The 14,168-nt window shown below is 46.9% G+C and overlaps 2 protein-coding genes across 9 annotated transcripts; both read right to left on the minus strand.

Moving 5' to 3' along the window:
• Positions 1 to 515: 515 nt before the first annotated feature.
• On the minus strand, positions 516 to 9,760 carry LOC138802535 (synaptonemal complex central element protein 1-like). 8 transcript variants are annotated; one of them, XM_069985946.1, is made up of 12 exons: positions 9,717 to 9,760; positions 7,278 to 7,321; positions 7,123 to 7,191; positions 4,463 to 4,537; positions 4,304 to 4,351; positions 3,522 to 3,576; positions 3,076 to 3,165; positions 2,905 to 2,968; positions 2,402 to 2,468; positions 2,202 to 2,319; positions 1,964 to 2,053; positions 516 to 766 (listed from the first exon to the last, which is right to left on the minus strand). In XM_069985946.1, exons 1-12 carry the CDS (start codon positions 9,743 to 9,745, stop codon positions 634 to 636), a joined length of 882 nt encoding a protein of 293 aa, XP_069842047.1. In that variant the 5' UTR covers positions 9,746 to 9,760; the 3' UTR covers positions 516 to 633. The 8 variants fall into 8 exon arrangements, with proteins under 8 accessions (XP_069842047.1, XP_069842050.1, XP_069842049.1 ...); XM_069985949.1 differs by lacking the exon at positions 9,717 to 9,760 and adding an exon at positions 9,349 to 9,654; XM_069985948.1 differs by lacking the exon at positions 9,717 to 9,760 and adding an exon at positions 9,358 to 9,653.
• Positions 9,761 to 12,685: 2,925 nt separating this feature from the next.
• SFT2D3 (SFT2 domain containing 3) lies at positions 12,686 to 14,136 on the minus strand. The gene has a single exon (XM_069943159.1). The coding sequence runs from the start codon at positions 14,083 to 14,085 to the stop codon at positions 13,471 to 13,473; it is 615 nt and encodes a 204-aa protein (XP_069799260.1). The 5' UTR covers positions 14,086 to 14,136; the 3' UTR covers positions 12,686 to 13,470.
• Between the last annotated feature and the right edge of the window lie 32 nt (positions 14,137 to 14,168).

A 14,168-nucleotide genomic window follows, 5' to 3' on the forward strand; every position in this document is an offset into this window, starting at 1 on the left:
ATCCCTCTTACCTGCTTAGGGATTGCAGCCATTTCTCACACTTCGTCCACATTCACAGGCTCAGAGACTTGGATATAACCACAAGGATTATTCTAATACCTGAATGCTAGAACTTGTCAGTCAATGTCTGCAGGAGTCCAGAACACTATGAGGCTTGGCCGCTCTTGTTTGTGGCTGCGGTCAGGTAGAGATCAGGCTCAGCCATTCTCTGCCTTCCTGTTGTCAGCTCATTATCCCTGTATACTATGAATCACTGTCTTAGTATTGTAGTATTGCTCTATATACATAGGATTATTCTATACATGCAATCACAGCATCACCAGACAGCAAGGTCCAACCAGCACCATAGAATACCTCCACCAGATGCTATGCTACAGACCACACATAGCCCTATAATGTTAACACCCAGGATATCCCATGGACTGATAGCATAAAAGGGTCCTCTGGCAGCTCAGGATCAGCCATTTCCACTACATTTACTATGTACACACTGACAGGAATAATAACAGGCAAGGTTACAATGAAGAAAACTTTATTTAAAGTAAAAAATGTTGACAGTCTACAGAATACTTAGTATGCAAAACAGAACTAAACCTGCAAAAAAGTGTTAACTCTTATGTTATCCAGCGGCTTTTATTTGGGCATTGGGAACAGAATATTGGAGGAAAGGCCAGGCTGTTTGCTGATCTCTGGTTGGGGTTCATGTGAAGAAGCTTGGGATACTTCTGGCATCTTTCCTTCTGCATCCTCTAGCCTGGATTTCAGCCTGTCATAAACAATACACATAAGACATAGTAAGTACAGACAGAATATATTATAGATTCCTTAAAGGGGAACTATGAGCAGGTTAGAAGTATCTAACCTACTGGGCACCGGGCACTGAGGATGAAGCAAGTTTTGTTACCTTTATCCTCTCCGCCACTTTAATGCTATTACAAGTTTAATCCTTATGCTAATTAGGCGTTTTGGGGCAGGACTACCACCCTCAGTGCACCAATCCATCCTGCTGATCTGTTCGAAGGGGCTGGCCAGGGGCAGATTGGTGCGCTGGGAGTGGTAGTCCCACCCCCAGTGCACCAAAACTCCTAATTAGAATAAGGATTACACTTCTAATAGCACGTAAATGGCACAGAGGATGAAGGTAAGAAAACCTACCTTTATCCTCAGTGCCCTGTGTGCAATAGGGAGATATCAGCAGGTTAGATTCTTCTTCATTACCTTACACCTAGTGAGCTCAGTATTAACCTTCTGGGTTATATGTGATGATGTTCATAAATGCTAATGAAACCCACCCAGTCTTTACTGATACTGTTCATGGATGTTATTTTTTATGGCATTCAGTTTGCCTAATAAATGACATTATTTTATACTTTGGATTGTTAGGTGCTTCAGTGGCAATAATGTGTCTAATAGTCTTACATCCACAATAGAGATGAGCGCAACTCGAGCGGGCTCCAGTCTAATCGTTGGGCATATGAATGCTGATGGCTCAAGAAGTTGGATGCAGCCCTTTGGAGTCCTGGATACAGCCTCTGGCCATGTATTTAAGGTATCCATTTTCTTCAGCCACCAGTAATTAAATGCTTAGGGTATGTGCACACTGAGGAAAAGGTGAGGAATTAGGTAAGGAATTGAAGAGGAATTTCAGCTTGAAATTCCTCCCGTAAAATATGTACAGAGCAAAGTCCCATTGTGTTCAATTGGTTTTCTGCTCTGTTGTTCACACTGCAGCAGAATTTCCGAGCAGAATTTTCTGCTGTAGATCTGCTAGAGGAATCCTATAGTAGTCAATGGGGGGCTTAAATTCTGCTTGAATTCTGCCTGAAAACTTTCAGCTACAATTCCTCAAGAATTGCTCAGTGTGCACATACCCTTAGTGTTTGCGTATGGAAGAACCCTAATGGGTTGCTCCAGATTCGCTCATCTCTAGTTATTGCTTCGGTCTGTGAGTTTCCTCACTTACTTGTTATACTTGTTGTGTGCCTCCGTCTGCCGTGTTGTCACCTCTTCCAAATTCACCTTGACCCGTTTATTTTCTTCCTCAAATAGTTTTCTGTGAGGCCGCAAGAGATAGGTATTAGCTGTGCAGACTATGTTATGTACAGATGATATTTCTATGCTTGGACTACAAGTTATATTTCTATTTTCAGCCCCCAGAATACTAAGAACAAAATAGCATGGGGGTGCACTGTGTGTCTTACATTGCACATATTGCTTCCTCACTGCGCAGGAAGAGTTTCTCTGGTGTCAGGACACCTTCCTCTCTTAGTTTGGCCTCTGTTTCTTCCAGTTCTTTCAGCCTGGCCATTTTCTCCTTCTCTGTGATGATAAATTCATCTAGTATTACATAACACTATTTGATTAGATTGAGGACCAAGCATTTCAAGCCCCGACCACTTACCTTCTTGTAGAAGTTCCTTCTTCTGCTCCTTCATCCTTTCAATCTCTGCTCCAAGTCTCTTTTCATCCTGTAACCAAAATCCATGGCTACTGGTGAATGGGCATGTTGTGGTGTGATTAAGAAACATTACACCCAATGGTAAAATCTGAAATTGTGTAATACTGTGCCCCTGAGACTGGGATTAGCGCTGCACTAAACCGCCAGCTACCATTGTAACAGCCGCAACTGGTGATAAAGTCCTGTACAAGCCACCATACATTGTGTATATACTGTATACTTACTGAGACCACCATGCCTGAAGTGCCTCTGCTGAGTAAAGCGTGCCACTATTAACAAGCTTATGGACCACGGGCACCATTACACCAGTGAAATGGGCAATACTGGGCTCCTGGCCACATTAGGGGTAACCTCGAACTCGTTCACTTGCCTCTCTGTATGTGTGTATACTATATATATATATATATATATGTATATTCTTGTCTTGAGTCCCATCACCTCCTTACATAAAGCTGTGCCAGGGCTTTGTGCTTTTTTATAATTTCTTCCATCTGTTTCTGAAATTCCATCCTATATAATTACAGAAGAACATTAACATAAATAAAGCCTCCATGGGGGGAGGGGGCGGATGATGACACACAACAGGGATCTCCACAATCCAGCATCAACCCCCTCACCTCTGTTTTCTCTGCTTCATCTTTTCTTCCTCATATTTGGAGGTCAGATCCTCCATCCTCTTCCTGGTCTCCTCGGCCTCCTCCTGTTGTCTGCACCAAATCAAAGCACATAGTAAAATTATAGTTAAGGCGATAGAGGAAAGTGAGGCCAGGCAGATGTGTGGCTGAGAGCACAGGTCCTGGATTAGTAGTGCCACCTTAAGTCACCTAAGATGTTAGCTAAATGTTTTAGAGATCCCCATAAAAATTATTTCCCACAACGCTTTCTACAGTCTGCTCTCTGTATGGCTATGGGGGTCCACGTCATCATCAGCACCTGCACAGAACGGAATCACAAACCGCCCAAGTGTGACTAGACGACACAGGATGCAGCACCTAACTATAGAAGGCTGTGCTATTACTCTGCTTTCTGGGCTCGGTAGTACATTTGCTTTAATTCTACTTACTTCTTTTCTTTCTTCAGCTGATTGTCACGTCGGAGCTTTAGAATCTGAAGTGTCTCTGGAAATACAACCATTAGGGTTTCTTCTGTTACATTTGATAGAAATAATACAAAGGATAATAATGTAAGTTGGTGCCAAGTAATACATTATAGGGCCAAAACATGGTGTGCCCACTGACACTACAGTGTTACCATTGTATGTTGCACAAGTAATACCGCCAGGTGGTGCCGGCTCCAATATTCTGCCCACTCTCTTTACTTACATGTGTTTTGCTTTAAAAAAAATAATCTGTCAGAAGATTTTCCAGTGTGAAGGGAAGCTGCTGACAGTGTGATGCAGGTTAGTACTTATTCTATACCAGTGTGATATGTTTTTAGATCTTGAACTTTGTTGTTTGTGCTGAATATATGTACTATGTATTTATATATGTTTAGTACATGGAGTCATTGGAGGTTACACAGAGTCATCTTTTCCCCAGCTGCAAGCACGCCTCTTGGCTGATGATTGACAGCTGATGTCACAGCAGGGAGGGCCTTTGATCCTCAGCCAGGAGGCGTGCTTGCAGCAAGAAGAGAGGTAGATGCAAAGAGATGGCTCCAATGACTCTATATATACAATTTATATACACAACAGACAGCAAACTAAGTTTAAGATGTAAAAACATATCACTCAGAAACACATACCCCCTACACTGATGATATGGGTATTAAATGTCAGGTTCCAGTTAAAACTGATTTAAAGCACAGGCCATGTGGCCTGAGAATCTAGAATAAGCCCCTTCTTACCTTGTTTCTTCTCCACCGTTTCTTTCAGCGCTGCTTTTTCTGTGTATACTACAAATTCAACCAAACAGTATAAATCATAAGCCATATCCCATACACACATATTCACAGTGTCATCAGGCAGACACACTAAGTTTTACAGAGTGAATCATGGCTGCTCACATGTCTGTAGTTGATTCTGTGCTGCTTCTATCTCTTTGTCTAATTCCTGCTTTTCAGCCTCGGTTTGTTCTCGATCTGCACATAGAAGGAGACTGACTCCATGAAGATAAGGGATACACTCCCCCCGCTGCACTGTTCCCCATCCTGTGTGCTCTAACAGCTGTAAATCCATTGGTTGGGGAACATCACAAACATATCCATGATGCATGTGCTGCTGTCAGTGTTGTACCTCTCCAGTGTCAGCACATCATTGCCGCACTCTGTGACATCCCCAAGATCTTCAGAACCAGAATCAAATACATTTATGTGTTAATATAAGAGTAGTAAGAAGAGCCGCTCTGCCAGACCTTTGGCATAAGCTTCTCTCCCCATGAACAAAAGTATATATTATATATTTATACGGTAAATAAATATATATATATATATATATATATATACATACACAGTAATACCTCGGTTTTCGAAAATTTACCCAGAAGTAGTGTTTGGAATTCGAACTTTGCTCGGTTTCCGAACGTTTTTCGAAGGTTTTTGTGAGCGTGGATGGTGGGTTGTACCTGGCGAGTTAAGCAGTGGTGAGGCTTCACATACAGTACAGTGCTGTATAAGACTGCTGGAGTGCATATACAGTGCAGTAGTAGTACAGGCAGTGCACTACCATCTCCCATACATTACAGTGCTTGGATGGGGGGGGAAGCTATACAGTAATGGATGGGTGAGGAGTTGGTGACTACTGTACTATAATTGCTGGTTCTGATGAACATTTCTTATGTTTAATGTCCTGTACAGTATATAGTGCTGTTCTGTACTGTAGTGATTATACTGAGCACTTATCAGTGTAATAAATGAGGATTGTAGGTAATTATTGGTGGCTGCTGGAACCAATTCATCACATTTACATTATTTCCTATGGGAAGACACTGCTCGGTTTTCAAACTGCCTTCCGGATCCAATTAAGTTTGAGAACCGAGGTACCACTGTGTGTGTATATATATATATCAAGAAATTCCCCACAGCACAGCTTAGAATTCAAACATTGTGATTTATTTCATATCCAAAGCAGCAATAAACAGTGCAACACAGCAAGGTGAGTCTGATGCATCAGACTCACCTTGCTGTGTTGCACTGTTTATTGCTGCTTTGGATATGAAATAAATCACAACGTTTGAATTCTAAGCTGTGCTGTGGGGAATTCCTTGCTATATTCAACAGGCTCCTGGTCAAAGCCGTCCCTGCTGGCACTCGGATCCACTACGGGTATAGTGCTACCTATATACTGTGATATATATATAAATACACACACAGTAATACCTTGGTTCCCAAACACTTTGGTATACGAACAAAATCATGGGGAATAACTATTGTTCAGCCAACAGTTATTGAGGTGTTCGGGAACACTAAGGTTACAGAAGCAGGGATTCCTGTCATAATGTCGGGAATGCCTGCTCTTAGCGGTTTTTCCCCACAGCAGAGAGAGGGAGGAGTAGGCGGCTGTTTGAAGTTCCTGCGCCACGCTTGCATCTCTCAGCTGTGGTAACAGCCCCTCCAGCCTGCCCCAGCTCACAGCACCCTTCCCCAGGGCATGCTCCTGCCTCTCTCTCTGCTGGCAGAGGCGTCGGGGAGAAGCGGGAGCTGGCGGCCTGGAGAAAAGAGCCGGTAGCTGCTCCAGCCCAGCGGTGCAGTCACTGGTGGCGGGGAGAAGGGGCAGGTTGGAGGGGCTGTTCCCCGCAGCTGAGAGAAGCAAGGGTGGCGTAGGAAGTTCAATCAGCCGCCCCCTCCTGCCTCTCTCTCAGGTTCGGGGAACACCCTGTAAAGGAGCGGGGATTCCCATCATAATGACAGGAATCCCTACTCCTTTAACAAGTGGTGCAAGATGCAATAAATACTGCTAGTCTTTATATTCTGTGGGCCGGGCGCTCTGCACCTGACCCATGGAATGTAAAAACAAATTAAAGACATTTACATTGTTCCCTATGGGAACACACTACTCGGTCCTGGAACAGCCTTCTAGAACTGATTGTGTTCGAGAACAGAGGTATTACTGTATTAGTAAGTAAATGTAGAGAATGGTCGGCACCACAAAACACAGTCCAGCACTGATACTTGGTATACCGGATGGTGCAGAGGGCGCACATTTTCTGGGACAGCTGTTTCCCGATTAGATGCTTCTTCCACCGGGAATCCTGACAGAAGAAGCATCTGAGCAGACGAGAAACAGCTGTCCCGGAGAGTGTGCGCCCTCTGCACCATCCGTCCTCCCTCCCTAGCTGTACACCAATCATGAAATAAAGTAAAACTAAAGTGGTGAGTGCTTTATCTCTTTCTCTATTGCCACATATTACTGTATGAATGTTAAGCTAACTTGTCAAAATGTTTAAGTTCCGCAACATTAGCCAAAGCTGAGTGCTCTACGTTTGATTTCCTGTGGCTGCATAAGTTGGATGCTGCCCTAGGCAGTCCTGGAAATCATGGATACAGCCACAGATTGTATCCATGTTTTCCTGACAGCCCAGAGTGTTCGGGTATGGGTAACACTGACAATAAGACAATAGATGGGGGGGGGACTAAGCTACCATAGGCACCATAACTTCCCCATAAGAGAACAGGTGCCGCCAGTACTACCACTTTTTCCCTGAAGGGGTCGCACCATTACCTGTCACCTTGATTACCTTTCTGCACCAGGCCAATCTTAGTCAGGACTTCTTCCATCTTTGGGTCAATGTTCCCAGCTGTGATAACAGGATTGATGAGAGTCATGAAAAAAGGTCACGTCTCATGAGAGTAATCAGAGGCCATACATAGTTACAGCACCTACCTTCTCGCAGATCCTCGGCCTGTCTGATCAACGCCTCCATATCACTACAGAAAGAAGAGGACACCTCAGAAATCTTCAGACATTACAGTCAACTATCATGTAATGTGTAATACTGTCTGCTCAGTCGGTGTATCTAAGCCTGTCATGTGATGCTGTCCACTGAGCTGCTATATATATGTATCATGATACTGTCTGCACAGCTGCTGTATCTAAGCCTGTCATGTGATACTGTCCGCTGAGCTGCTGTTTATATATGTATCATGATACTGTCTGCACAGCTGCTGTATCTAAGCCTGTCATGTGTGATACTGTCCACTGAGCTGCTGTATATATGTATCATGATACTGTCTGCACAGCTGCTGTATCTAAGCCTGTCATGTGTGATACTGTCCACTGAGCTGCTGTATATATGTATCATGACAATGTCTGCACAGCTGCTGTATCTAAGCCCGTCATGTGTGATACTGTTCGCTGTCCGCTGATCTGCTGTATATATGTATCATGATACTGTCTGCACAGCTGCTGTATCTAAGCCTGTCAGGTGTGATACTGTCTGCTGAGCTGCTGTATATATGTATCATGATACTGTCTGCACAGCTGCTGTATCTAAGCCTGTCATGTGTGACACTGTCCGCTGAGCTGCTGTATATATGTATCATGATACTGTCTGCACAGCTGCTGTATCTAAGCCTGTCATGTGTGATACTGTCCACTGAGCTGCTGTATATATGTATCATGATAATGTCTGCACAGCTGCTGTATCTAAGCCTGTCATGTGTGACACTGTCCGCTGAGCTGCTGTATATATGTATCATGATACTGTCTGCACAGCTTCTGTATCTAAGCCGTCATGTGTGATACTGTCCACTGTCCGCTGTATATGTATCATAATACTGTCTGCACAGCTGCTGTATCTAAGCCTGTCAGGTGGGATACTGTCTGTTGAGCTGCTGTATATATGTTGAGCTTCTGTATCTAAGCTGTCATGTGTGATACTGTCCACTGTCCGCTGTATATGTATCATAATACTGTCTGCACAGCTGCTGTATCTAAGCCTGTCAGGTGGGATACTGTCTGTTGAGCTGCTGTATATATGTATCATGATACTGTCTGAACAGCTGCTGTATCTAAGCCCGTCATGTGTGATACTGTCCGCTGAGCTGCTGTATAAATGCATCATGATACTGTCTGCATAGCTGCTGTATCTAAGCCTCTCATGTGATGCTGTCCGCTGAGCTGCTGTATATATGTATCATGATACTGTCTGCACAGCTGCTGTATCTAAGCCTGTCATATGATGCTGTCCCTTGAGCTGCTGTATCTCAGTCTGCCATGTGTGATACTGACTGCTGAGCTGCTGTATCTAAGCGTATAATGTAAAACTGTCTGCTGACTGGGTGTATCTGTTATCTGTGATGTATCTAATGGTGCGTTTACACAGGCAGATTTATCTGACAGATCTTGGAAGCCAAAACCCGGACCAGACTATAAACAGAGAACAGGTCATAAAGGAAACACTGAGATTTCTTCTCTTTTCTAATCCATTCCCTGGTTTGGCTTAAAAAATCTGTCAGATAAATCTGTCTGTGTAAATGCAGCATAAGCCTATGCCGCTGAGCTGATGTATCCAAGTCAGTTATATGCAATATTATATAGTGCTGCTGAGCTGGTGTATCTAAGCCTGTCGTGTGATACTACCTCAGAGGACCACGCTGACAGGTAACCATGGGTTACAGGACAGAGCTGGGTATAATGTATGGCGGCTGGGCACATATACCCTGGTACTGTGGGGTTACAGCTGCAGACAGTGAGAACCTGCTGGGAGTTGTAGTTTTATAGTCACCCTCAGATCCCACCGACCAATCAGCAGCTGTCTTTAATCCAGGTAGCACATAAGTGATGAAGGTCGCCCTGTGATTGGCTGTTACCTCAGTATCCAGTACTGTGAAGGCCTCACACAGTATTAGGGGTCAGCACTAAGACCCCCACAGAGTGACCCCTCACCTGTGACTGTACACGCAGACCCTCTCCCTCACACCTGAGCCCTGACCCTGTGTGTAAGGAGCCCCACCTGCTTTACCTGAGGGGCCACACTCAGAGGAAAAGCTGCTGCCTATAGCAACCAATCAGGTGGCTGCTTTCATTCTCCACAGATGGTAAAGTATGTCAACTGGATTCTCATTGGTTGCTATGGAAACTGCTTCTCTGTAGCTCTCCAGCTCCTGCAAAACTACAAATCCCAGCATGCTCCAACAGGCGGAGAGCCACAGGTTGTGGAAACATTGGTCTATTGTAGTCTGTTCAGGTAAAGGCTTTACATGTTAGGATGGACATGGCGGCATTGTCATCCTGCTGGAGGTACAGAGGTTTCTATCTCACCCAATGACTATCTCTGCACAGTCATAAGGCCACCATAGCGTCTGATTTTACATCACTAACCTACTCAAAGCTGCCTGTGGGATAAACATGGATTGGGGCAGGACATACTAGACAGGACAGCATGACGGCTCAGTGGTTGGCAAGATGGCAGCTTGATGGCTCAGTGGTTGGCAAGATGGCAGCTCAGTGGTTGGCAGCGTGACAGCTCAGTGGTTGGCAGCATGACAGCTCGGTGGTTGGCAGCATGATGGCTTAGTGGTTAGCAGCATGACGGCTCAGTGGTTGGCAGCATGACGGCTCAGTGGTTGGCTGCTTGACGGCTCAATGGTTGGCAGCATGACGGCTCGGTGGTTGGCAGCATGGCGGCTCGGTGGTTGGCAGCATGGCGGCTCGGTGGTTGGCAGCATGGCGGCTCGGTGGTTGGCAGCATGGCGGCTCGGTGGTTGGCAGCATGGCGGCTCGGTGGTTGGCAGCATGGCGGCTCGGTGGTTGGCAGCATGGCGGCTCGGTGGTTGGCAGCATGGCGGCTCGGTGGTTGGCTGCATGGCGGCTCGGTGATTGGCAGCATGGCGGCTCGGTGGTTGGCTGCATGGCGGCTCGGTGGTTGGCAGCATGGCGGCTCGGTGGTTGGCAGCATGGCGGCTCTGTGGTTGGCTGCATGACGGCTCTGTGGTTGGCTGCATGGCGGCTCGGTGGTTGGCAGCATGGCGGCTCGGTGGTTGGCAGCATGGCGGCTCGGTGGTTGGCAGCATGGCGGCTCGGTGGTTGGCAGCATGGCGGCTCGGTGGTTGGCAGCATGACGGCTCGGTGGTTGGCAGCATGGCGGCTCGGTGGTTGGCAGCATGGCGGCTCGGTGGTTGGCAGCATGACGGCTCTGTGGTTGGCGGGTTGTTTTGTTGGGTCCTGAGTATTAGCCTGTATGTTCTCTGCTTTCCTCCTGCACTCCAGACATACTGAACAGTAATATGGAGTGTAGATTATGAGCCCCGTAGGGACAGGATTTAATAGGCTGTATCCACGTTATCCAGGCGGCAGGATTCAAATACTGATCGTTCGCGTTCACACGTGCCTGAACTTTTATCAGGTTCGCTCATCGCAGATCAGCTTCGTAGGAGCACCGCAAAATATGTCGGTGCTACATAAATATTAAAATCTTAACTTGCTGATTGATAAAGAACAAGTTTATTAGAAAATCATTACATTTGCAACAAAAATAGATTCATGTATTATTAACACGGCCGTCTGCACGTTCATTCTGTGGAGCCGCAGACTTCATCCCGGAGGAATACTCTGATAGTATCAGTGGCCACCGATGGCGGTAGGAGCATCCATCACACCCAGCCATCTCCAACAGGAATGGAAGGTGTCTCTACCATCTATTGACAGGATGGTGCACATTAGAAATCTCTATAGCTTGGGGGGGGTCCCAGTTTAGTGGATACCACATAATACTGCATGTCTCCTGTGGGGGCGCTGCACATGCTGCGAGGTGTTCCCATAGATTACAGCCGGGGGGCCTGGTCCTCTCTGGTCAGCTGATTATCATTATAACAAACAGGGATTGTCTGAAGTGGAAAACAGCTTTAGGCTATGTATACACAGTATTTACGTCAGTCTTTTTTATTTAACCAAAATCAGGAACTGGCAGGGCAAAATTACAATGGAAAGATTTGCCCAGTTTCTGTGTTTTCAACCCACTCCTGGTTTTGGTTGACAAAAGACTGATGGAAACACTGTGTGAACGTAGCCTTAATAAGTTAAATTAAATTAACAGCTAAAGCTTTGGTGATCCAATTTAGGGGCTGCAGTGGGTACACCACTCTGGGAGCCATGCTGTATGGCACAGAACTAGCGTCATGTGAACCGGAACGCTCAGCATTTGACTCCCAGTGGTTGAAGTTGTATAAAGCCCTAGAGCCACATCCAATGTCTCCAACCATCAGGATTAAAATGCATTCGGCAAGTTCACTCAACCCTACACATAACCACTGATCAGCTGCAACAGTCTTGTGTCTACTGCTACTGTAGTAGAGACTGGGGCACCTGCTGAAGCTTCTGCACTGGATCAGAGATGAGAGTAAAGGTTTTCTGTTATTTTATTACATTTAGACTACAGTCACACACCATCAAAATGACGGTCGTTTTTTATCAGACAGCCGTCATTTAATGGCAGTTATTTTATAGCAACGTCCGTTATTTGCTGTTAAATGACTGCAATCCATTCAAAAACTGCTGTCCTTTACACAGCACGACAAATGGAGTGGCTGGGCTGCACGAATGATCCATGTATCCTTCGTGCAGCCATGGAAAGTGACAGCACACATATACATATATCTATGCTGTCAGTTTCCAGATCACACAGCAGTGCACACTTACCTATTGCGCTGCTGCTGTGATTCGGCATCATGTCTCCACCTCTCGTGTACACTGCTGTGTTTGAAGATACAGCGGCTGGACGGGACAGCCAGGGAACAGCATGCCGGATCACTAGGTAAGTATGTACCGCTGTGTAGTCTGGAAACTGACTATACTTATATATTTACATCTGTGCCGTCAGTTTCCCTTTGTCATTATCGGCCACATATAACCCTGTGTACACAGGAAGATGTGCGGTTACAACAATGAATTTGGAGGCATGTTCTAAAGGCAGGACCTGCCAAGGATCAGGTGTTTTCCCAGTCCTGATCACTGTCATTTTTATACAGGCCAATTATCGGCCACAGGAGCGCTTCTTGCAGCACACCTGGTTGATTATCGGCCTGTGTAAAAGGTCCTTTAGGCTGCGTTCACACTACGTATATTTCAGTCAGTATTGCAACCAAAACCAGGAGTGGATTAAAAACACAGAAAGGATCTGTTTACACAATGAAATTGAAATTGAGTGGATGGCCGCCATATAACAGTAAATAACGGCCATTATTTCAATACAACAGCCGTTGTTCTAAAATAACAGCAAATATTTGCCATTAAATGGCGGCCATCCACTCAATTACAACATTGTGTGAACAGATCCTTTCTGTGTTTTTAATCCACTCCTGGTTTTGGTTGCAATACTGACTGAAATATACTGACTGAAATATACGTAGTGTGAACGCAGCCTTAGGCTGTTTAGGGGAGCAGAACACCACAGCGAAAACAAGACGGTGGGCCCAGCTACCGATCCCACCCCCAGTATTCGGCTGTGGTTGAACAACCCCTTTAAAGTCTCCGGCAATTCAACTAGTAGGAAGGTCCATACTGCGACAACTGGATTCCAGTCACGGTATGAGAACCCCTGGGCTGTGCAGGCTTCATACAGGGAGAGGTCCTGACTATGGAGCTGGTGTTAGTTAAGTCTGTATATGTTTATTATAATATAGTCCAATGTCATGTGACCTCATTGGCTGCCCAGCTGATTACTAGCAGCCTCCAGCACAGACTATGTGGCCGATCACAGCGGGTAATGGGGACGTCACTGGTCACACAACAGAAGCCTCACATATAAAACCTGCAGCGTCTCTGATGTCTGGAGGTAGAAACCAGCCGGGCCACAGATATCCCTTACACCTGGTGCCACCAAGACTACAACTCCCAGCATGCCCTGAGAAAAGGCTGTCACAGCTTGCTTGGTGTTGTAGTTATGTTACAGTTTGGGAGGCACTGCCATAGACTAACAGGGGCTACAGGAACTGCTCCCAGGAGCTCCACAGTCCTAAGGCGGGCCCCGGCTCCATCTCACGGAGGGGCCCCGGCTCCATAGTCCTCAGGGCGGGCCCCGTCTCCATCACACGGAGGGGCCCCGGCTCCATAGTCATCAGGGCGGGCCCCGGCTCCATCACACGGGCAGGGCTTTGGACACCCCTCTCCGCATCAGGCTCCCGCACAGGCCGCTGATGTAGCGCCTCCCCGCGGCACCGCCCGGTAACATCCCCATCAGGAAGGCGATGCCGGTGATGATCTGGGCGGCCGCCCCCAGCAGGGTGAGCGGGGTGCTCCGGAACCCCAGCGCGGCGTACAGCGTCCCTCCAAGGGCGGCCATGTAGATGAAGGCCCAGGGGTCGGGCTCCCGGAGCAGGCGGCTGGGGCCCCGCAGGAGGGCAGCGGTGCACAGGCCCAGAACCGACCCCATAGACCACAGCATGGCGAACTTCCGGGCCCGGAGTAACAGCAACGGGACGTACAGTCCGGCCAGGCCGAAACATAGAGCCGCCATAGCCGCGCACACCGCGGCCGCCATCAGTCTCTGCGAGCCGGATATCCCCGGCAGGAAAGGATCCGGATCCATAGGGCTCCACGACCAGGAAAGGCCGCTGCTGGGAGGTGAAAACCAGGCCCGCCATCCCGGCTCCGATCCCTGGCGCTCCCCGGGAGTAGAGGCCGCTGAGCTGCCGCTGCTCCCGGCTTTATTCTGCGCTACGTACTCCTGTAACTGCCGGCCCAGCTCCGCCATGTCAACAAAACTTTTCCGGCTTTTGTCAGTGTCAATAAAGCTTGGTGATGGTTTCCATGGCAGCAGCACTTCCGCTTACGTGC

The sequence above is a fragment of the Dendropsophus ebraccatus genome, chromosome 10 (assembly GCF_027789765.1).
Source record: "Dendropsophus ebraccatus isolate aDenEbr1 chromosome 10, aDenEbr1.pat, whole genome shotgun sequence".
Classification (NCBI taxonomy): domain Eukaryota; kingdom Metazoa; phylum Chordata; class Amphibia; order Anura; family Hylidae; genus Dendropsophus; species Dendropsophus ebraccatus.